Source organism: Nomascus leucogenys, chromosome 18 (assembly GCF_006542625.1).
Source record: "Nomascus leucogenys isolate Asia chromosome 18, Asia_NLE_v1, whole genome shotgun sequence".
NCBI classification, from domain to species: Eukaryota; Metazoa; Chordata; class Mammalia; order Primates; family Hylobatidae; genus Nomascus; species Nomascus leucogenys.
Window position 1 is genome coordinate 71,542,374 of NC_044398.1, and position 24,454 is coordinate 71,566,827.

General features: G+C 40.0%; 2 protein-coding genes across 2 annotated transcripts in view; one reads left to right on the plus strand and one right to left on the minus strand.

Moving 5' to 3' along the window:
- Positions 1–24,454, plus strand: part of ZSWIM6 (zinc finger SWIM-type containing 6) — a 219,299-nt gene that overhangs the window by 34,325 nt on the left and 160,520 nt on the right. The gene's annotated exons all lie outside the window — the stretch shown is intronic.
- On the minus strand, positions 21,105–24,136 carry LOC100592774 (60S ribosomal protein L3-like). Its single transcript, XM_030799176.1, is given in 2 exon segments — positions 21,105–22,470; positions 22,472–24,136. Coding segments are annotated over 2 exon segments (1,206 nt in total). The 5' UTR covers positions 23,410–24,136; the 3' UTR covers positions 21,105–22,202.

The following is a 24,454-nucleotide window of genomic DNA, read 5'->3' on the forward strand; positions in this document are numbered from 1 at the left end:
TGGGACTACTGACGCCGGGCACCATGCCTAGCTAATTTTTGTATTTTTAATGGAGACTGGGTTTCACCATGTTGCCCAGTCTGGTTTTGAACTCCTGGGCTCTAAGCGATCTGCCGGCCTTGGCCTCTCAAAGTGCTGGGATTACAGGCATGAACCACCACGCCCAGCCTAAGTGTCATTTTAAATTTCTTTTAACTCTTAGCCAGAAAAGGTTGCATATGCCTTTTATGCATTTTTTGAGCAATCTACCAGCCTGCACCCACTTTGCCTCTCCTTGTCCTGTATATTTGACTCGATGGGATAGTGGCAGTGCCACGTTTTAGTTTGCTCCAGCAAGACCAAGTTTATGTGTAGGTCTAAAATGTGTGGTATCCTCAACATTCTTCAAACCTCACAAAGAAGGTGAATAAGCAAATCGAACTCTAAAAAGCCAAAACTAGATGTTACAATGTCCACACACTGAAGTTTTTCTCTTAGCTAATTGGAAAGACCCAGAATCTTGTCTTAGAATTTGGATATTCCTACTTAGAAATTGTTTTAGAAAGTTTAGCTTTCTAGTTTATAGTGTATTTAGCTTTCTAGTTTAGCTTTCTAATTGATAATGTATTTGAAAGAGGCACATGCTGGGTGTGGTGGCTCATGCCTGTAATCCCAGCACTTTGGAGGCTGAGGTGGGCAGATTGCTTGAGCCAGGAGCTTGAGCAACATGGTGAAACCCCATCTCCCCAAAAATACAAAAATTAACCAGACGTGATGGCGCACACCTGTAGTCCCAGCTACCTGGGGGGCTGACGTGAGAGTATCGCTAGAACCCAGGAAGTCGAGGCTGCATGAGCCATAATCTTGCCACTGTACTCCAGCCTGGGTGACAGAGCGAGATGCTGTCTCCAAAAAAAAAAAAAACGCACAGAAGGGAATGCCTTATATACAGGCACATCCCCAGACAGTGTCAGCTTGATTAACTGATAGCATGAAGAAGTAAAACCTTTAAAAGGAAAGAAGACGTAAGAATTCAACAAGAGCAATTTGAGGCCATTTGGTGTGGAGCCATAGCCCCAGACACCTCACCATCCCCTGAGGAGTCACTGTATTACAGCTGAGATTTTTGATCCCTAAGCGTGAGCCAGTCACTGTTTTCTAGGCATTACGTTTTCTCTTCATAATAATTCCGCAGTGTAGAAATGCTTACATCAGGCCTTAAGTGCCTTTTTTCTTTTTCTTTTTTTTTTTTTTAATTGAGACAGGGTTTCATTCTGTAGCCCAGGCTAGGTACAGTGGTGCAGTCATAGCTCACTGCAGCCTTGTACTCCTGGGTTCAAGCGATCCTCCCAGCTCAGCCTCCTGAGATTACAAGCATGTACCACCATGCTTGGCTATTTCATTTGAACAAAGGTTTTTTAGAGATGGGGTATCACTCTGCTGGTCTTGAACTCCTGACCTCAAGTGATCCATCCTCCTGCCTTGGCCTTCCAGAGTCCTGATTTACAGGCACGAGCCACTTTACCCAGGTCCTCACGTGCCTTTTGTTGTTGAGAAGTGCAAGAACATTTTCTCTAGCTTTCTCAAGATTGCATCTGTAAGCACAGGAGCTAGGATTTGAACACAGGTAGTCAGAGTCTGGAGTCTATGCTTTTTCCATTATCCCAAAGCCATATAAGAGAACAGGTAGATCACAGAGGCCATATATTATAGTGGCTAGACTTTTTACCTTCAGATCCTAGTTTTCCCACCTTCTGATTGGTTAACTAATGTTTAGTGCCTCTGTTTCCACATTTATAAAGTAGATTTAAAAGTTGTTTGTGGCTGGGCATGGTGGCTCATGCCTGTAATCCCCACATTTTAGGAGGCCAAGATGAGAGGTATAACTTGAGAACAGGAGTTTGAGACCAGCCTCGGTAACATAGGGAGGCTTCCATCTCTACAAAAAATTTAAAAAATAATTAGCTAGGTGTGGTGGCACATACCTGTAGTCCTAGCTACTTGGGAGGCTGAGGCAAGGGGATCGCTTGATGTCAAAAGGTCGAGGCTGTAGTAAGCTGTGGTGATGCCACTGTACTCCAGCCTGGGCGACAGAGAAAGCACCTCTCTCAAAAACCAAAAGTTTCTACCTACACCGTAGGATTGTTGTGAGGATTCAGTGAGATTTCATGTTTAAACAGCCCAGTGTCCAGCACATGATAAAGAACTCAAAACACGTTAGCTGCTGTATTTTATATAAAACATAATTATTAGTAATTCATAGTAGATACACCAATAATTCTCCATACTTGATAGATATTTCAAAATTTAGGAACATTTTACTCAGTTGAAATAATTTAAAAGTATTCATATTAACTGGTGTAATAAGTTAGGACTTATTTTAGGACTACTGCCAAATGACTATGCAAAATAATTGGCATAGTTATTCTAGATCATTGAAATGTCTTGCTTGATGTAAACAGTAGAAAACAAGGGAGAAAAACCTCTGAGCAGTCTGCCTTTGGTTTTCCTTTATGTTAGCCCTTGAATTTTTAAATAAATTCTTTTAAAATAATGTTTGGGCTTGGGCTCAGTAGGAGGCTTACCTTTTTAATGATCAGTTTGCCTTTTGGGTAAAAATCTATGGATTTTCTATTATGGGGTGTTAGTAGATGAAACAACTCTTACTGCTGGCCAGCTATCAAGAAAGGACATATATCTGGGATGTCATCAAATAATTTCCTTTTGATCACATTGCTTGCACAAGAAGCAAGTCAGTCAGCTCTCTGGTGGAGATCTGGTAAGGGGAGGAGAGGCAAATGAGAATGTCTTTCACCCTGCAAGTGTAGTTTCTGCTTTGACATCTAGCAGCTCTATGAACTTTTGTAGCTCACTTAAGCTTACCACTTACCACACCTATGATGGGGTGATAATACCTGCCTTGCTTAACTAAAAGACTTCTTTGAATATGAAGTGGCATATAATGTGTGAAGGGAGCATGTTGAAAGATACAAAGAAAGGTCTAGTTACATTTTAGTTATCAAATAATATTTTGTATGTGATGTCCTTTTTAAACTATAGAGTGTTTACACACATATTCATTGGTGCTTTTAGTGCGTTGTACATCACTTCATTGGGCACTGGATGTAGATTATAAGCTTCTTCCTACTATATTGTTCTAAGACCTGAAGACCCAGTGGCTTTAATAGCAAATGTAGCAGACTTGGTTAACTAAAATGCCTCAGTCCCTATTGGAGAATTTATCTTATATAACATTTATTTCAATCAAAATAATCTTTGAGCATAGGTCAGTGAAAGCCAAGTTACTATATTACAGAATTAACTATGTAATTTGGTCATTGGATCAAACTCAAATACATTCTTTCGACATCCCAATAAAAGAGCATTCTGTGTTCACCACCACTAAGCAAAAGGCCAAATTCTCAGAATCCATTGTAGTAATGTATACTTTATGGTTGGCTACAATTGAGTATTCCAGGGCTCAGGCTTAGATGACCTGGGGGCTTGCCTAGACTGTTTCGGTTTGGTGTTTTGGGTACCCACCTCTTCTCTCGGAAATATTTTAATATCTTAGAAAGATTTATTTGAAAGTGGACAGCCCTATTTATGTCTGCTTACTTGAGTGGTGGTTTGTGATGATCCTGACTGATGGGGTGTTAGTTTTTCCCCTTGTATACCTCCTCAAGCACAGCTCTGTATACTTACGTGAGAACCCCCCACCATGCGAAAATAAGATGCATCCCTGCCATACCTCAGAAACTGTCAGTCTAGTAGGGGAGATGTTAAGATTTGCAATATTACTAAAAATGATTTTTTTATCTAATGATGTTAGTTTTTTAGATCAAGAGTTAGGTGGTGTAAATGGTTCTTCCTCTTCCCACAGATACTTCACTGGACATCTAAGATGTCAGATTTTACTAAAAAACAAACTAGAAAACAGAGGCTATAGCATAAATCAGATTATGGAACATTCCAACTTAAAACTCAAATGGCTTTCCAGTTGTATTTAGAATTAAATAACTTCTGAGATAACTTCTAAGGCCCTAAGTGAGATCATAACCATTTTTTCTTTTGCATCCTCTGTACAAAAGAACTTGAACTACATCGAACAAATTATGAAACATCTTATCATTGCACGGTTATTTTTGATTTTTGAAAAAGTTTCAAAGATCACTCAGATTTGTATTCTATTTTAAATTTACAAATACCCTATGAAATCCTCCCCTCCCATTTTTTAAAAGCTGTATAAAAATAATAGAAGCAATGAAACCACATTTTGAAACGTGCAAGATACTGGGAAATGGGAAAAGTCATTCTATACCATTGTGTTAACCAACCATAGTCACTATTTTAGTGTTTTTCCTCCTTGTATTTCCTATGCATTAAATGCAGGTTTTCATTATTTGTGCATTTTTATATCTAGCTCTTTTGGTTTGACATTGTATGAGAAGCATTTTTCTGTTATATACATGTTATGTGTAAACATAAATAATTCAGTGGATTTATATTTTATTTGACCATTGTCTTATTTTGGGCATTTAAATTTGTTTCCAAGTTTTCATTTTATGCGTGAGGCTCAGATGAGTGTCTTTGTGCATGTGGAGTAAGCACTGCCCTTCACTCTGCCCCTATTTTCTTTCCCTTAGTATAGACTTCCAGAAGAGGAAATAGTGGGCCAAAGGGCATTTTGGATGTTTTTATGGCACTTTATATGTATTGCCAAATTGCCTACCAGTTTCACACACCAGTTGCCAGCAATGCATATTAGCATAGTTTTACATTTTTTTGCCAATTAACAGCAAAATAAAAAACTAAAGAACACCTACAAGTTACCTGTTGTTTTAATGTGAAAATTTAAAGTTACTCACAAAGTTTTTTCCCATATGTTTGCTTATTCATTGCATCTCCCATTTTGTGAACTTTACTCCTATCCTCTTTTTCATCAGTTGGTAAAGGTTGTGGAGGGCCATAGTGGTGGACAGCACGAGCTCTGGGGACAAACTGTCAGGTCTGCATCTGGGCTCTGCCCCAGGGTGGGGAATATGTCCTAGGGATGGAGGAGTGGAAGATTTTTTATTTTTAGGAATTCAATTTCTTTCTATTATTTTTTTTCCTAAACTTAGAAAAATTCCTTGCCTTTTTAGATGTTTAGTCGCCAGTTCTGAATTTCTTAGTTTAAAAAGTTCTTTTACCTCCTTACTCCACCTAGATTTTATTTTATATTTTAAACTTTTAAAATTGATGACTTTATCAACTATCTGTGCTTATTATGAAGATATAACAGGCATTCCTTAGAAATGAAATTTCTCACTTTGAAATTATAAAATTGGCACTGCATTTATAGTAAAACTAGATGTTCAGAAGTTTATTGGGTAATGATGTTTAAATAATTGGCTAATGTCTTTACCTAAATTGCTTTTATTTTAAAGAGAAGCAGGTCAGAATTTTATTAGGCATATTAGCTAGTGCATGGCATGGTGATTTGTTAGGTTTTGGGTATTATAAGAGAGTTTTATTTGTTTAGAAGTAGTTGGCGAGATATTTATCTTTTGATTTTTTTTCCTAAAGGTGAGTTTTATATAGGAATCTGTACCTCGGGATCACGTGGCTTTGTGTACCGGGCGTCCAGGGAGCAATTAGGAGGGCAATCTGTTAAGTCTTTTGCCTCAGGGCAGAACCATTAGGTGTGCTGTGTATGTGCCTCAAGGGGTGTAAATAACTAAGCTATTCATCAGTTGCCTTTCAAGGCATCTGTGAAACCTTTAATCTGTGGAAGAATCAGAGAAAGTTGACCTATTGTATTATCCTCCCTCACCTGAATATTTTGATAAAGTATATTTTAGAATTTACAGATTGGACATTAAGCACATGAACTTTAAATTTCATTTTCCATTTTGATGTGAATGTTTTAAAAGTTCCCTATGATTTAAATGTAAGCAGCTCTTTCATGTCTACAGAAGAGGATTTTTTTTGTTGATTTATTATCTTTCGGAGTGAATAAATTCCATTTACCGATGGCTGAGATTTCTCACTGTCATACTACAGAAATGAGCAGCATTCCAGTTTGTTTCCTATATTAATTTTGGGGCATTATTGAAAAGAAATAATCATTTTTTCCCTTTCTACCATTGCACATAAATGCCATTTAAACATGGAGAAATCTCTTCCACCTTAAAAAAAAAAAAAAGCCCTCCTTTGACACTGAGCCTTTCTACCCCATTCTTAGCCTCTGCCCTGTGTTTTGTTTTTTTTTTTTCATATCCAAATTTCTTCAAAGAGTGATCACATTCACTTTGTTTCTTCACCTTGTACTTCATTCTTTTAACTTTGGTCTCTGCCCCAGCACTCCACTGAACCTGCTAAAGATGCCAGTGTTGCTAAATTCAGTGGGCTCTTCGTTCTTCGTCTTATTTGACAACTCAGTAGCACTGAACACAGCTGACCACTCTTTCTCATAACAGTCTTTACTGGACTTTGATAAATCAAGATCTGTTGGTTTTTCTCTTACCTCTTTGGTAACTCCAGTCTAGCCACCTTCTTCTTCCCGCTTTTCTGGACCCTTTTCCTACTCTCCTCTACTCTCAAACCACTATGTACCAGGTTCAAGTGTTCCTTCTCCTGAGCTTCAGACTCCTGTAGTCCACCTATTCATAGGACATCTTTATTTATTTGTTACACTTGTGCCTCAGACTTAACTATTTTCCTTTTGAACCTGCCTTTCTCTATTAGTTTCCTAGTTCTGTAAATGAGACCATCATTTATATCATTTCTGAGTTGTTCAAGTCAGAAAATTAGCAGCATCTTATCATTTTTACCTCTTCAATATTTCTTTTTTATTTAGTTATTTAATTTAGATATGAATTAAGACTTTTTGTGTTTAATTTGTAGGAAAATTTCTTAGAAAATTATAAATCATACAAGTCATGCATGAATATGTTCTTATAAAAATAAAAATATTATCTCTTTGTTACCCATAATTTTCACCTCCTTTCTCCAGAACTAACCACTATTATCAGTTTGGTTGCATACTTCCAGAACTCTTTTTATTCATTTACATTAAAAAAACTAAAAAAAAAATCTTATAGAGACGGGGTCTTAGTATGTTGCCCAGGCTGCGTTTGAACTCCTGGGCCCAAGCAGTCCTCCCACCTTGGCCTTCCAAAGTGCTTGGGATTACAGGCATGAGCCACTGCACCTGGCTCTATTTACATTTAAGTACTGATTTATTGAAGCTTTGATAGAAAGTGTCAGTAACCACTGGGTCTTTTTTTGGAGGGGGGAATATTATAACATTTTGACTACTAAATTTTCTTCTACTCAGTATTTCTTAAATGAATCCTTTCTTCATCATACTGCTGCTACCACTCGTGCCCTAAGTCTAATAATCATGTCTGGTTCATTGCAGTAACTTATTTTCTCTATTTCCACTCTTGTCACCGTGCAAATAACCTATCTTCTGCATTGTTACCAAATGATCTTTAAAAATCAGCTAATGATGATAATCTTTTCTTGCTTAAAATCTTACTGATTTTTCGCCATTCTTAAGGCCAAAGTCTAAAATTCTTACTGTTGCCTACAAGGCCCTTTGTCATCTGGCCCCACCTACTTCTTTAATATCATATCTTACTCCCCCCACCCTTCAACAGAGAACTTTTTTTTGATATCTAAGATTTTTAGCATTAAAATTATAGGATGTAGTAGAAATGAAAGTTTAAAAATTTTGCTTATAAAATTAGTCTTCATTTTAATGTATTTATTCATAATTAGCTCACTTTATGCCTATATGTCAAATGAGATAGTTTTTGTTGGTGTTTATGAACTGTAAAACATTAATGTAAAATATTGTTTATCTTTATGTTCCTATCATGCCTTTTGCTTTCATCTACTTGATAAAAGACGCTATACATGTGGTAATAATTCTGTAGGAATGTTGGAGTAGAATGGACATGATTTTCTAATTTGGAATGTCCTTTGAATGGAAAATTAGAAAACACTCCATAAAATAAACCATTATGTTAGGGGTGATATGTTCAGAAGAAAAGATTGCTTAGAACCTTTCTGGATCATCTGTAGAGGTCTTTTTAAATTCTTTATGCCTGTGTCTTTAGCTTCCATTTTAAGAACATATGGTGACCATAGAATTGTTTCTTATTTATATTTAATTTATGGATAAACTCAGGGAATCTGCTATTTTCACAGTACTTTTGACATTCATACATTTTTCATATAGCCCTTCTGTCTGTAGGAGGGAGGTTAATGCCAAACACCATTATTACCTGTGAGGAAGACCATCATTTTGTGATTGGACCCATACTAATATGAAATATGAATAGTTGAGCCATGAATCACATCATTTGTACTTGGTGGAGCAAAATTGCCAGCTATAATATTAAGGTTGTTTATTTTATTTTATTTATTTTATTTTTTGAGACGGAGTCTCGTTCTGTCGCCCAGGCTGGAGTGCAGTGGCCCGATCTCGGCTCGCTGCAAGCTCCGCGTCCCGGTTTCACGCCATTCTCCTGCCTCAGCCTCCCGAGTAGCTGGAACTACAGGCACTGGCCACCACGCCCGGCTAATTTTTTTGTATTTTTAGTAGAGACGAGGTTTCACTGTGTTAGCCAGGATGGTCTCAATCTCCTGACCTCATGATCCGCCCGCCTCAGCCTCCCAAAGTGCTGGGATTACAGGCGTGAGCTACCGCGCCCAGCAGGGTTGTTTCTTAAAGGTAAATAAGCTCCCTAAATTTGTCTGTAAATTGGGAGTAACTCCAGTGAAAATGCCAACAGGAATTTTTTTTTGGCTTGACAAACTAAGGCTAAAATTAATATAGAAATGAGCATACAATAATAGGAACACTGTGAAAAAGAAGAGTAATGAGAGGTGGGACCAAGTCTATAAGATATTAAAGGATAGTAAGCTACAATAATTAACACTGTGTGATGAAGGCACATGTGTAGATCTAGATCAGTGAAATAAAATATGAAGACAGGAAACTGGAGACTGCAGAACACACAGGACATGATAAAAGTGGCATTTTAAATCAGTGAGGGAATTTATTCAAAGAGTGTTGGGATAACTGGGTAGCCATCTGGAGAAAAATAAAGTTGGATCTATAATTTATACCTCCACTAGAATGAAATTTAAATGGATCAAACTTTAAATTTAAAAGGCAAAGTCACAAAAGAAATAGAACTAAGCAGAGAAGAAAACTTTTATAGTTTAGAATGAAAGTTTTTTTTCTTGACATAAAACCTTGAAGCAATAAAAAAAACAAGATTCATAAGTTAGACTGTATAAAAAATAAAAGATTTTGCATACTTAAAACTACCACAAGCCACTTTGGGAGGTTGAGTCTGGCGGATCATGAGGTCAGATTGGAGACCAGCCTGGCCATCATGGTGAAACCCCGTCTCTACTAAAAATACAAAAATTAGCCGGGCGTGGCAGCACGCACCTGTAATCCCACCTACTCAGGAGACTGAGGCAGGAGAATCTCCTGAGCCCGTGAGGCAGAGGTTGCAGTGAGCCAAGATCACGCCACTGCACTCCAGCCTGGCGACAGAGTGAGACTTCGTCTCAAAAAAAAAAAAAAACCCACAAGCAAAGTCAAAAGACAAGTTTGAAAAATGTTTACAGCTCAACAAAGATAGACAAATTTCCTTAATGTATGAAAAATGTCAACAAACCAATAAAAAGACTAACTATTCATTAGAAAAATGGGCAAAGGACAAATATGGAGATTCACAGAAATGAGAGATAAATGTACATGATGAGAAGGTGAGGTGCTCACTTGATTTATAAGAGAAATGAAAATTAAAACTACACCAGATGCCATTTTTTTAAAACCTATCACATTGATAAAAATAAAAATTTAGCAAGTTGTTAGCCTGAATGGGGAGATAGGTACTCGAATTTTGTGTGGGAATGTAAATTAGGACAGTCTTTATGGAGGATAATTTTATAGAATCCATCAGATTTATAAATGCACAGACCTATTTGACCCAACAATTTAACATCCAAATTTTTATCTTATGCCAAACTGAAATAAAGAATGGCCAAGTTTTATTGAAGCATTGTTTATAGTAGCAAAACATTGGAAACAAGCTAAATGTTCATTATAGAAGACTGGTTAAATAAAAATTTGTCCATCCAAGATGGAGTAGCATGTAGTTATTAAAAAGGAATAAGGAAAATACTGATAGAGGATGATGTAGATATTAAATGGGGAAAAAAATAAAACACAAGATGTAGAACAGTATGTGTGTTTTGCTGCCATTTGAGTAGAAAGGAGAAAATACAGAAATATTTATATGTTACTTGTATGTGCATACAACATTTGTGGATGGATTCACAAGAAAATGATAACCTTAATTTACCTTGAGACAAACTGAGGGACAAGGACACCCTTTAATACCTTCTCAGATTTTTTTTTTTTTTTTTGAGACAGGGTTTTGCTCTTGTTGCCCAGGCTGGAGTGCAATAGCATGATCTCAGCTCACCGCAACCTCCACCTCCCAGGTTCGAGCTGTTTTCCTGCCTCAGCCTCCCAAGTAGGTGGGATTACAGGCATGCACCACCACGCCTGGCTAATTTTGTATTTTTTTTAGTAGAGACGGGGTGTCTCATGTTGGTCAGGCTGGTCCCGAACTCCCGACCTCAGGTGATCTGCCCACCTCGGCCTCCCAAACTGCTGGGATTACAGGCGTGAGCCACCACACCTGGCCACCCTTTCAGTTTTAAGCCATAATAAAAATTACATGAAATTGGGCTGGGCATGATGGCTCACTCCTGTTATCCCCGTGCTTTAGGAGGCTGAGGCAAGAGGATCACTTGAGGCCAGGAGTTCCAGACCAGCCTGGGTAACGTAGCGAGACCCTGTCTCTACAAGAAGATAAAACAATTAGCTGGGTGTGGTGCTGCGTGCCTATAAACCTAGCTACTCAGGTGGTGGAGGTGGGAGGATTGCCTGAACCCAGGAGTTAAAGGTGCAGTGAGCTACTGTGATCATGCCTCTCTACTCCAGCCTGAGCAACAGGGTAAGATCCTGTCTCTGGAAAAAAAAAAAAAAAGGAATTTAAAAAGATAAAGAATAGTTTGGAAGTTAAACATTAAGTCTGTCATTAAGTCTGTATCTTCAGTTTATTACTTCAGAAATGTTTTTCTTACTGCAGTTTCAAGGCTAGACCTCGTGTAGGGAAATGTTTTTGTATCCTGGAAGCAATTTTTTGGATTTGTGAAGTGTTTTATTGCCTCTCTTTTCCTTTAAATCTTTATTGTCTAAACGGTTGCACTGAAGTAGACTGTCATCTTAAAATTGTAGGGATTTACTTATGGTCGAGTAATCCATTGCCTTTTACAGTTTCATTTTTCCAAAGGGTCTTTGGATGACTAGTTTTGAGTTGAAAACTGTATGAAGACAAATAATTTAATACCACAAAGAAGTGAGGATCCTTTTTTTCTAGTGTGTATTGAAAACAGCTCTTTTAGGAATTTTTCATTTCCATTGGTTTTTGTCTTGTGATATATGTCTTTTCATGAGGGATAAATTATATTTGCACTCACTGTTTATGGAGTATCGAGTAAAAACTAGAACAAAGCAGAATGAACCTTCCTATACAATGCCTTCCCACAAAAACAAACACCTCCCTCAAAAAATTTCTACTCTGAACATGAAAGTGCTTATCTGCAGCTTGACATTATTAGTATATCTGAGTCCTAGGGTAGTTAGGAGATCCAGGTATTATCATTCAAAAGGAACTGAAAGTGTGAGTACTCTTTGAAAAAGGACTGTAAGCAATGCAAATGCCAAGTTACATCTGATAGACAGGCAAACTGTTAAGCCTGTTTGTGTGATATTTAAGGTGAGAAAATAGTTTTGCCTATTCTTTATGACTTTGAATAGCCTTAGGACTATTTCGTTCTGTTTATTACTCTGTCTTCATAGTAGATTTCTTTTTTTTTTGGACAGGGAGTTTCGCTCCTGTCACCCAGGCTGGAGTGCAGTGGCGTGATCACAGCTTACTGTAACCTCCGCCTCCCAGGTTCAAGCGATTCTCTTGCCTCAGCATCCTGAGTAGCTGGGATTACAGGCACCTGCCACCATGCCTGGCTAATTTTTGTATTTTTAGTAGAGATGGGGTTTTGCCATGTTGGCCAGGCTGGTCTTGAACTCCTGACCTCAGATGATCTGCCTGCCTCGGCCTCCCAAAGTGCTGGCATTACAGGCATGAGCCACCATGCCCAGCCTACGGGCAGTCATTAGTAAATACTCTTGTAGTAGTAGAGCCCCAGAAAGTTTTCCTAACAATTAACATCTGTGTACATTGGTTTTCTTGCTAGACTTAACTCTAATTTTTACAAGTACTAATATGTAGTATCCACTCATAGTTTTTAGGACTTCAAAATCTGAGTGTATTGGGTATGTGGTATCAGCGTCAGCATTCATATGAAGCCTGAGAGTCCTTTCTGTGTGTCAAGTCAGGAGGTGTAGGTGCAGGAAGTGCTGATCCTGATAGGATTGTTTGGCACCTAGCAGGTACTTAAGAAATGTTTATTGGAAAATGTTAACTTGAATCAAGGGAGATTATACTGTTATGCACTGGCCATTAAGTCTTCACTGTTGACTTTTGCTCTCTTTGGTTTTTATGCCAGAGATTGCTAACCCCCGGTTTAGAATTGTTACTACAAGCATAAAATCATTCATGGGCCGGGAGAGGTGGCTCATGCCTATAGTCCCAGCACTTTGGGAGGCTGATGCAAGTGTATCGCTTGAACCCAGGAGTTTAAGACAGCCTGGGCAACATGGCAACACCCAGTCTCTACTAAAAAAAAAAAAAAAATTACAGGCCAGGTGTGGTGGCTGACACCTGTAATCCCAGCACTTTGGGAGGCTGAGGCAGGTGGATCACCTGAGATCAGGAGTTCAAGACCAGCCTGGCCAACATGTCGAAACCCTGTCTCCACTAAAAATACAAAAAAATTTAGCTGTGCATGGTGGCATGCACCTGTAGTCCCAGCTACTCGGGAGGCTGAGGCAGGAGTATCACTTGAATCCGGGAGGCAGAGGCTCTAGTGAGCCGAGATCGTGCCCCTGCACTCCAGCCTGGGCAACAGAGTGAGCCTCCGTCTCAAACAAAACGAAACAAAAAACCAAAAATGAGCCAGGTGTAGTGGTGAGTGCCTGTAGTCCCTGCTACGTGTATTCATAAACATTTATTGTTCCTTGTAGTGTGTAATATATTTGTAGAATGAGTCATTCTGGGACTTACTTTTTAAAGAGTATTTTCCAAATTCTCTTTTAAAGTGAAAATCATCTTCAGCGTTTTTTCCCATTATGACTCTATTGAATTTAAATAGGGCAAGATACATCTATCCTACACAAAGCTCAAAATAACATTATGCATGTCATGGCTTCATATTAAAGGATGAATAAAAGTACATGCTTGCTTCAGTGGTGAGCAGTTGTCTAGTTTTATTTTGTTCTATTCTGTGACATGTGGCTACTTGGCTATGGAAAACTCACATACAGTATATTACCTCTTTGATCATCAGAGTGATATATTTTTCCCTGTTGTTCAGCTGTAACTCCATATAGTCACCCTTTTGAATGCCACAAGAAGAGCTCTTTTTCCCTTTAGTAATTGAGGTATTCATGCAGTGTGGAGTGAATAGGTCCCTCCATCACAGTGCATTATATAGTAGTTTTTTGTGTGGTTACATGTAATACAATCCGTTCAAAACAAATGTAAAATTTACTAGGGGCTTTTCATGTGGAAGTAGAATGCAGATGTCTTTCTTGATGTAACAAATGAATTTGGTTGTAGCTAACATGTGTTATACTAGTAAAGGTCCACCTGCTAAACTTTTTCTTTTTTTGTTGAGGTATAGACAGTAGAGTGATACCGATACATGAGGAAAATGAGAACTGGAATGCAGGCCAAAAGCTGGTCCTTTCCAGATGAATGCAGCCAAGACTAAGTAGCATCATGTTCATGTGATAGACAAGTGTGGCTGGTGATGGCTGGTCCTGCATGCTGTCTCATGCATGCCGATTCTCTCCACACATAGCTGTCAGTCATTGGGTGACAAAATAGCCAGAAAATGCATCTTTAATATTTTGGATTAGAAAGAGACAATCCTTTCTACCTCAACTTTTCTCTGATTATTTTTCAAAGGAATTGAGTAGTCTGCTGCCCCTCGGCATGGCACTCCGGTCAACATTTATAATCTTAAGATGCATTTTTATTTATGATCAGGGACTCACCTAGAGTTACATAGCAATCAGTAATAAAATTGACTAGATTCTAATGATGCCGACAATTCTTTCTTTAATAATTTCTTCAGTTTTCCAAAATACAGCAGCAAAGTCATGATGCCTTATGTGTAGAAAGAAAAAATGTGAGCTGGGCGCAGTGGCACATGCCCATAATCCCAGCACTTTGGGAGGCTGAGGCGGGTGGACCACCTGAGGTCCGGAGTTTGAGACCAGCCTGGCCAACATGGCGAAACCCCCCTCTACTAAAAATACAAAAAAATTAGCTGGGCGTGGTGGTACACTCCAGTAGTCCCAGCTAGTCGGAAGGCTGAGGCAGGAGAATTTTTAGACTCTGTCTAAAAATAAAAGAAAATAAAGAAAGAAAGAAAGAAAGGAAAGAAAGAAAACATTTGGTGTTTAGAGTGCATGGGGAAGTAGGTAGGAAATTAGGGAGCTAATTTATAGCAGATTAAGATACAGGGTGTCCACAAAGTCAGAGAACATAGGATGCTTTTAAATAACATGCTCAGTGTTATTTTCTTTAATCTCCAAACACCTTTCCAGGTGAAGTTCCTTTAATTTCAAATCATTGAATCTCATTCTTAACCTGAAAGTGGTACAATAAATACAGTGTCCAAAAAGTCTGGACACACAGGGAAAATTGTGTGTTATTCAGTGATCATCTTACTTGAAAATGTAACTTACATATTTTAAAAAAAGTTTATTGTATGTTTATTGAATTTTCAGACACCCTGTATTTTGCTTCTGTTTAGGATTTCCTTTCTTTTTAAGTTTCAGGCACAGTGCTAAAATAACTAGCTACAGTCAACAAAGAGACTAGGCAGCTGACAAGCAGCCCCCACCCCATTGGGTTAAAGGTCTAGGCAGCCTGTAGGTGGGAGGATAATGAAAGGCAGGTGATGGAAGTGGAGGACCATGTGGCTGGCTGGCTTTCTCTTTACCTCCAGCAGCTGGCGGTAGTCATAATTGAAATCTTGATCTTATTTTGAGTGAATGAAGACCTAGAAAGGTTGATAAATAACAATATTTGTTAATATTTCTTATTCTAATCTGGTACCTACTGATGTAGAAGAACTTTCTCTTTTCTTTTCTTTTTTCTTTTTCTTTTTTTTTTTTTTTTGAGACGGAGTCTTGCTCTGTCGCCCAGGCTGGAGTGCAGTGGTGCGATCTCAACTCACTGCAACCTCCGCCTCCCTGGTTCAAGTAATTCTCCTGTCTCCTCCTTCTCAAGTCCTCCTGAGTAGCTGGGACTACAGGCACATGCCACCACGTCCAGCTAATTTTTGTATTTTTAGTAGAGACGGGGTTTTACCATGTTGGTCAGGCTGGTCTCGAACTCCTGACCTCAGGTGATCCACCTGCCTCGGCCTCCCAAAGCACTGGGATTACAGGGATGAGCCATCACACCTGGCCAGAACTTTTTCTTATACATGCTAATACCTTTTGGGATTGGTTTAAGTAATAGGACATCTTATTTTTTAAAACAAAAAACTTATGCTAACATCAGTAATATTTCTACTGAGAAAAACTACTACTTTACTGATACCTAAGAATTCTGCCAGATAAAATGTTGCTTTCTTTGCGAAAACAGAGCTCTTTGATCTTTGCTGGTAAAAATTCTTCTGAACTGAATAAAAGTTTTTAGAACATGCATGGTAGTGAAAAGTATACATAGCCCTTTGAGTCTGGGCAGGGAAGAAAGAAAATTCACAAAGGCTAAAACAAGCCACCACTCTCATAAAACCTGATGAACAGTTGAGTCTGAATTCATGAGATTACGGGGTTTAGAAAATGTGAAGATGGATAGGTGACCAATTTGGCTTCAGTGAGATTATTATTTCTGTTTGCTTGGCTAAAACTCAGGTGCTGGTGGGGTGACTTTGAATGTTGATGGAATATTGGAACTTTTGTGTCCCCCAAATTGCTTAAATCTTAGATCTATTGGACCACATGTAAATGGCCTTCTTTTCACATTCACTTTTTTTGCTCTGACAGCTTGTAAAAATCTTGGAGGAGGCCGGGCGCGGTGGCTCACGCCTGTAATCCCAGCACTGTGGGAGGCCGAGGCAGGCGGATCACGAGGTCAGGAGATCAAGACCATCTTGGCTAACATGGTGAAACCCTGTCTCTACTAAAAATACAAAAAAAAAATTAGCCGGGCATGGTGGCAGGCACCTGTAGTCCCAGCTACTCAGGAGGCTGAGGCAGGAGAATGGCATGAACCCGGGAGGCAGAGGTTGCAGTGAGCTCAGATCGCGCCACTGCACTCCAACCTGGGCGACAGAGTGAGACTCTGTCTCAAAAAAAAAAAAAAAAAAAATTCTTGGAGGAAACTCCTGCAGTCCTGTGCAGTCCTGGGGTTTGACTAAGTGGTCTGTGCAGCCCCTTCCATCTCTAAGGTACAGTGCAGGCTGTCATTTCTAATGGCAGAACACCATGGACACGGACAACACATATACTGGTTAATGATGTTTGGTATATTCTCTTCAAGAAGACAAATATTTTGAGAAAGATTTTCATCAAAAGTGGTAAAAGGGAAACATTTTAGAATTTAAAGGAGTTCTCCCAAGCCAGCATGTGTTCCTGGGTTGTCCGGGAAATTCTCGGCTCACTCTCGAGTTTGACATCACCTTTATAGATGCCCATAGTTGAAGCTTAACTATTTCAGGGCAGCATGATAAATGAGAAAAATAATGAAAGTCATCTGATTTGACAGAAAGAACACTTAATTTGTAGTTAGACCTGAGTTTAGATCCTGGTTTTAGCCGTTACTACCATTGTGACCTGGGGCCAGTTATTTAACTCCTGTGGGCCTCAGTTGCATTAATTGAGATAATTTGTTTCTAGTATCTTGGCCCCTGCATTAGCATTCTGTCAATCTTTTCTCTTTCATTGTTTCATACTAGAATGCACATCGTCTGTATAGCACATACTGTCTAACGTAACCAGGCAGCATAGTTTACTTGGCTTCTTCATTGAAAATCCATTCAGTTCTTTTGGGAGGCTTCCCTCAGCCCTTGTGCCCCAGGGTGTGCATAATCCTGCTAGCCATGGTGATGATGTCCACTTTCCTGGGTTTTATGGAGCAGCTACTGGCTCTCTTGTCTTTTGAATAGAGGCAAACACCGCAGACTGTTGGTGCCTGATTGGATTCGACTCATGGCCAGCTTTGGATGTGGGGTTTTCACTGGGGTTCTTGCACAGGCTCAGGGGAGAGCCCTCTCAATAGCCACACTTCTTGGGGTGGTGGGCACAGGTAGGCATGGGAGGGAATGGAAACAGTGGCACTGTTGCCCAGCAGTTAGACTATGCTAAAGATGGGAAATATTTGAGGCCTAATCTGCATTTGGTTTTCATATATTACATACTAATTAGGAACACATTTCAATGCTTTGAAGTTGTAAAAAGCTCTCCTGCATACATTCCAAATTGATGTTTCTCTGCCCTGGGTATGCCATACATTTAGAGTACTACATCAGGGAAACACAGACCTCAGAAAGACCTTTGGTTTATCCCCGGTGCATCCGTGGACATTTCTCTTCCTGCTTCTATTTGCCCTGAGTGATTTGCCTTTGCTTTGTACCTTATTAGTTTTTTTCTCTCTCTGTTTAAACAAGGATTAATGCTTCCTTTAATTGGGCTGTGGCTGTTTTACATGGATTGGTGATTGCAAAGCTTTTTGGAGCAGGTGTGGAGCAATGAATAGTCTTTTTAATTTCATTTTTTGATTTACATTTTTTTTATAACCACTTCTGCAACAAATGGTGAAACTCCATGGCTACCCTCTTTTTCAGTCAATGGTTAATGGTTTTTCCATAGTCCCCAGCTGCTTATCATGGGCACAGCTGACAAAACCAGAAGAGCCTTTCTAGTAAGGTGAGCTGAGCTGGCATTTGTGTAGGACAAAGGACTTTGGTAGAATTAGGGCTTTGACAAAGTGAACAAATGTAAAGGCAGCTGGAAACTTGAGTGTTGCTAATCAGGAATATATTTTGAGATTCTGAAGTTTCCAAAACATGTGTGTACTTAAGAAAAATAACCCAACAACGTGTGGGTTAATAGATTTTCCTGTTCTAAAAATCCCTTTGTGTGGGTTTTAAAGATGTTTTTCATACTTTTGAACAGTTTACTGTCTCAGAGAACACTACTAGCACTCATTTTATTTTTGAGGCTCTTTATCCACGTGCTCCTGCCAAATGCCCTCTACCAACTCACTCATTTATGGGCCGGTTCCTTTATCTTTAGTTGTTAAGACTCTTTTCAAGGGAGCCTTTGCCTTTTGTTGTATTATTTATGATATTGATAATGAGCACTATGTAGAGTTCAAAGGGACTCGTTCTGATTATTGAGAGTTTACTTCTCTGCTGGTAGTTGCTTATGTCAGAAAATAGCTTTCTATGGTAGATTGGCCATCTGCTTTTGGGAGAAATCTACACTTTGCCCCAGTCAGCAAATGGGTAATATCAGTAATAAGATACAGTAAATTGGCTGCCCCAACCAAACAGCATATTTATATAAGTTGCCTGAAAACTAGGGTTGTGTCCATTCCATGTTCTCTTCCATATCTCATGCTGATGAAACTTATGATTATTTTAATTGTCACCTCTGTACTAAATAAAATAATGGGATATTTCAAATGTAAGAAATTGAGAAAAAGGGCCACGCGTGATGGCCCATGCCTTTAATCCCAGCACTGTGGGAGGCTGAGGCAGGTGGATTGCCTGAGCTCAGGAGTTCGAGACCAGCCTGGGCAACGTGGTGAAACCCCATCTCTACAAAAAATACAAAAAAGTTAGCCAGACGTGGTGGCATGCACCTGTGGTCCCAGCTACTTGGGAGGTTGAGATAGGAGGATCACCAACTTGGTGAAACCCTGCCTCTACTAAAAATACAAAAATTAAGTTGGGCACAGTGGCTCATGCTTGTAATTCCAGCACTTTGGGAGGCAGAGGCGGGCAGATCACCTGAGGTCAGGAATTTGAGACCAGCCTGGGTAACATGGTGAAACCCTGTCTCTACTAAAAATACAAAAAAAAATTAGCTGGGCATGGTGGCACATCCCTGTAATCCCAGCTACTCAGGAGGGTGAGGCAGGAGAATTGCTTGAACCCAGGAGGTGGAGGTTGCAGTGAGCCGAGATCATGCCACTGCACTCCAGCCTGGGTGACAGAGTGAGACTCCCTCTTTGGCGGGGGAAAAAAAGCACTTTCCTACTACCTAAGTTTTACAGAAGTGATATTTTACCCTTTCTCTCTCTCTCTCTCTTTTTTTTTTTTTTTTTGAGATGGAATCTTGCTCTGTTGCCCAGGCTGGAGTGCAGTGGCATGAACTCTGCTCACTGCAACCTCCGCCTCTCAGGCTCAAGTGATTCTCATGCCTCAGTCTCCTGAGTAGCTGGGATTACAGACACCCACCACGATGCCCAGCTAATTATTGTATTTTTAGTAAAGGTGGGGTTTCATCACGTTGGCCAGACTGGTCTCAAACTCCTGGCCTCATGTGATCCACCCACCTCAGCCTCCCAAAGTGCTGGGATCACAGGCATGAGCCACTGCGCCTGGCTAAGTGCTGCTTTTTAAATCAATTGTGTGTTTGTAATAGTTTATACTCTAGAACTGTAAGGCAAAGCACTTAACACATTAAACACTACAAGTGTATTTAAAATTGTTTGAATTAGTGGCCTGTCAAAGCTATCCTTTGAAAAACAAAACAAAAAACCTACAAAACCATCTCTACTTTCTCCTTTTCCTCTTGGAAGTTGGAACAGTTCATATTTCAAAACCTTGCTGGAGCTAAGTTCTTAAAAAACCTTGAAAAGACTTACATCAAGTGCCACATACTGTTATAAAGGCTTTACATGTATTAATTTATTTAAAACTTCCAACAACCCTGTGAGAGATAAACCAAGGCACAGATATTAAATAATTTGGCTTTGGTCACACAACTAATAAATGGCAGAGCTAGCATTTGAATACTCAGTGGCTCAAAAATGTCTATACTCTTAACTGCTTTGCTGTGTAGTGACTGAGAGCTTTGAGTTTTCTTGGATCAGAAGTGTGGCTTTGGGCATTTTGCTGCAAGGAAACCTTAAAATGGAGATCCATTCTGTTTGCATCCATTGTTTGAAGTAGGAACAATTATGAAATTTGACAATTTGGTAAAATTGTGGAATTTTGAACTTAGTTCGTTAGTCATCAGAAGGACTTTGCCTTTAATGTGGTTTTCGAATATTCTAGATCAGTGTTTCTTTATTCTTTGTGACTTAAGGATCTGTAAATGCATTTTGGTGTACTGGGACACATACCTGCAAACTCATTCGGAGGGAAGAAATGAGAGAAGAGATGAAAAATGCTGAAAGTTACCATGTGTCAGTGGAATCTTGGTTGGTTCTTTCACCTTTGAGGGCACTCTGTAGGGCTTCCTCTCACCTAGTTGGGGCTTGTCTTTTTAGGAAGGTGCTGTCTCACCAGAGACTTGTTTTCATGGTACCACATTTGTATCCTGAAGTACAAATACACTGTACTTTTCCTGAAGCTTTAAGAATCCTGCAGCTTGGCCGGGCGCGGTGGCTCACGCCTGTAATCCCAGCACTTTGGGAGGCCGAGGCAGGCGGATCACGAGGTCAGGAGTTCGAGACCATCCTGGCTAACATGGTGAAACCCTGTCTCTATTAAAAATACAAAAAATTAGCTGGGCATGGTGGTGGGCGCCTGTAATCCTGGCTACTCGGGAGGCTGAGGCAGGAGAATTGCTTGAACCTGGGAGGCGGAGGTTGCAGTGAGCCGAGATTGCACCACTGCACATGAGCCTAGGCGACAGTGCAAGATTCAGTCTCAAAAAAAAAAAAAAAAAAGAAAAAAGACTGCTGCAGCTTGACAGAAAAGCTGGGAAAGCCAGAAAGTCTTAAGTGATGCAAGGTCTAAATGCATTTGGAAATTATCACGTGGACCAAAAAATCTTGAATCTCAGAATACAATTTTGACAGATTTATTATCTGTTCTATGTCTGTTTGCTCTGTCTTTGTGTTGGTCTTCCTGTGCAACTGTCAGTGTTGTCAGTAGAGGTTACAGCAGGCCACAGATATACCTTGATGAGGACATGCTGGGCAGAGAATAATTTCTTAGCCACGTGCTGTATATGCATGAGCCTTGATGTACAAAAGAGTGCATGTAGTTTTTGATCTGGGAATAAAAAAAGCAGGTTCTCTGACCATTCTAGGGAATTTCTGTAATGAGAACGTGTCATTAATGACATTTCCTGAGGGCATCTGCAGCATGAGACAGAATAGAATTTTTCTTTCTTTTTTCCATGTGCTATAGAGTCCCTTTCTTCATCTTCATTCCATATCTCCTTTCCTTTTCTCTGTCAGCCTGCCTGCCTATCTGCCTGCCAGCCAGTCTGCCTGTCTACGTATACATCCCACCTTCACAAACGTATTCATGGGCAGCTAGTCTGCTGTAATGATATTGTGACATTTCAGAGTAATCTACCATATTTGTTTTTTAAAGTTCATTTTTTTCTGTGCTATTTATTTTGACTAAGAAGGTTGCTGTAATTAACCCATACTTTTTAATCCTCTTGTGCCTTTTATAAGGAATAAAATTACTGCAATTCAGAAATAATGTAACTAGCATTGTACTCAAATCATAATTTTTTAAGATTAGATACCTTCAGATACCTTATTCCTCCAATATTAAATTTGGATCTCCGACAGAAATATTTTTAGTGTTTTCCAAAATATTTTTAAAGTGAAAATGTAAGTTCTTATTTGCTTGTACTGTCTCTTCCCCACTGCTCCTTGAATTTGCCCCTTGCTCTGGAGAGCCTACAAAAGTTAAAACTTTTGTGAATGGGCATTGTCAGAATGCTATCTCAAAAATGGTATTTTTTTTTTTTCCAGTAGAAAATAACTTTAAGACCCCACCAGCTGCAAAAACTGTTCCTGGCATTAAGCTCCTTCTTCCTTTGCAATTCGGTCTTTCTTGAGTGGTGCCATGAATGCTGTCCTCTCCTTCATGGTTTGGAAGCAGCCATGGCCAAACTTGGAGGTGGTGTCAATGAACTTAAGGTCAGTCTTCTCCAGAGCCCGCCGTTTGGTTGGCACTGGCAAGGACTTGTGAAGGGCGAGCACTTGCTTCTTGGTGTCCACCACACAGTCTTTCAGCATGACAAAGTCATTGGTCACTTCATAGTGGACAAAGGCACCCAGAGGGTGGCTTGTCAGACAGGTCATAGTCAGTGGAGGCATTGTTCTTGATCAGTTTGCTGTCCTTGATAAAGTATCCCTGTCTGATCTTATAGATCTTCTTGTTGATCTCAGTGCGGTGATGGTAGCCTTTCTGCCAAACGCGTGCCACAGGGAAGGCCACAGGGGCAGGATGCTGTGCCCCAATACAGGCTACCTTGCACAGGCCTCGGTGGGTCTTGCGGGGCAGCTTCTTGGTGTGCCAACGACTGGTGACCCCTTTGTAGCCGTTGCCCTTGGTCAACCCGATGACGTCGATCATCTCGTCCTGCCCAAACACTTTTTTCACAGGTACCTGCTGCTCGAGCCTCTCGTGGGCCCAGTCCAGCTTCTTGGCCACGGTGCCTCCCTTTACCTGGATCTCTGTCAGGTGGGCCTTCCTCTGGCGCAGAGGAAGCAGGCACATCTGGGTGTAGGCAATGATGCAGATGACTTGGCGGTACCTCTTCATGCTGCTGAAGTCCTTCTCCAGCTGCTTCTTGCCATCCTCATCCTGACATTTCTTGCAGTACTTGGTAAAGGCCTTCTTCTTAGATTTATGCCAGTTTTTATAGAAATATCTCTTGCACGCATTGCTGATGTGCTCAGTGAAGACAGTCTTGAAGGTCTGGAGGCCTCGAGGGGTTTCCACGTAGCCCACAGTGCCCACAACCACCACGGGTGGTGTCTCCACAATGGTCACAGCCTCTACCACTTCCTTCTTCTTCACCTTGGATCCTGGCCTGTCGACTTCCCGCACAATGTTGGTCATGCCAGCCTTGTATCCCAGGAAGGCTGTGTGGTGGACCAGCTTGGAAGGGTCATCCTTAGGAAAGCTCTTCACCTTCCCATGATGCTTCCCGCTGCGCTTCTGAGGCAGGCAGCCGAGGGACCCATGTCTGGGAGCAGAGAACCTTCCGTGAGACATCATGCCATGAAATCCTGCCAGTAGAGCAAAAAATGGTATTTTCAAAACTTTTTCAGCCAGGGATCCTCTTTGCCATCCAGTGGGCTTTTACAGGTCTACCTTCATTTTGCGTATATTTTCCTTCAAGATTGTATTTCCCTCATAGATTGACATGCATTCGTGTTTTGACATTGAAAATTTGATGAAGTACTTCTTCCAGATAGAACTAAGAAACTGTGAAATTGATAGGGTGACTGGAGTGTTATGTGAGATATCTTTATGTATAGATACGCTAACTTGCAATGTTGTCTTTTCTAGTAGTGTTGATGAATTTGCAATGATGAGTCTGTAGCTTTCTGCTGATTTCTCTAGTAGTATTGGAGAAAGATGGAAAGCAACACATGGTAGTTGCATCCAAACTGGCTACAGGCATGCATCTACATACCTTTTTCTCCTGTATCTTTTATCCTGTAAAGTGGTGTTTGTGATGAATATGCCTGTTCTGGAGTATGTCTTTAAAATTTTTTTTAAATGATTATATGAAAATCTATCTTTCTATAGGGAATTCAGACAACACAGAAAATTGTGAAGAAGCAAAAATCATGGTTAACAGTTTGGTGAGACAGGAGTTGTCACTCTTAACAGTTTGATAATATGCACGCATGTGCGCTCACATGCACATACCAAAACAATACACACATGTCACTCTCATGATATAATGTAAGTGAAGTTGTATAACTTCACATTCTGTTTACCAGCCTTTATTTATTTATTTATTTATTTATTTATTTATTTATTTATTTATATTGAGATGGAGTTTCGGTGTTTTTGCCCAGGCTGGAGTGCAATGGCACGATCCTAGCTCACTGCAACTTCCGCCTCCCAGATTCCAATGATTCTCCTGCTTCAGCCTCCTGAGTAGCCGGGATTACAGGCATGCGTCACCACCCCCCGCTAATTTTGTATTTTTAGTAGAGACAGGGTTTCTCCATGTTGGTCAGGCTGGTCTCGAACTCCCAACCTCAGGTGATCTGCCCACCTCGGCCTCCTAAAGTACTGGGATTACAGG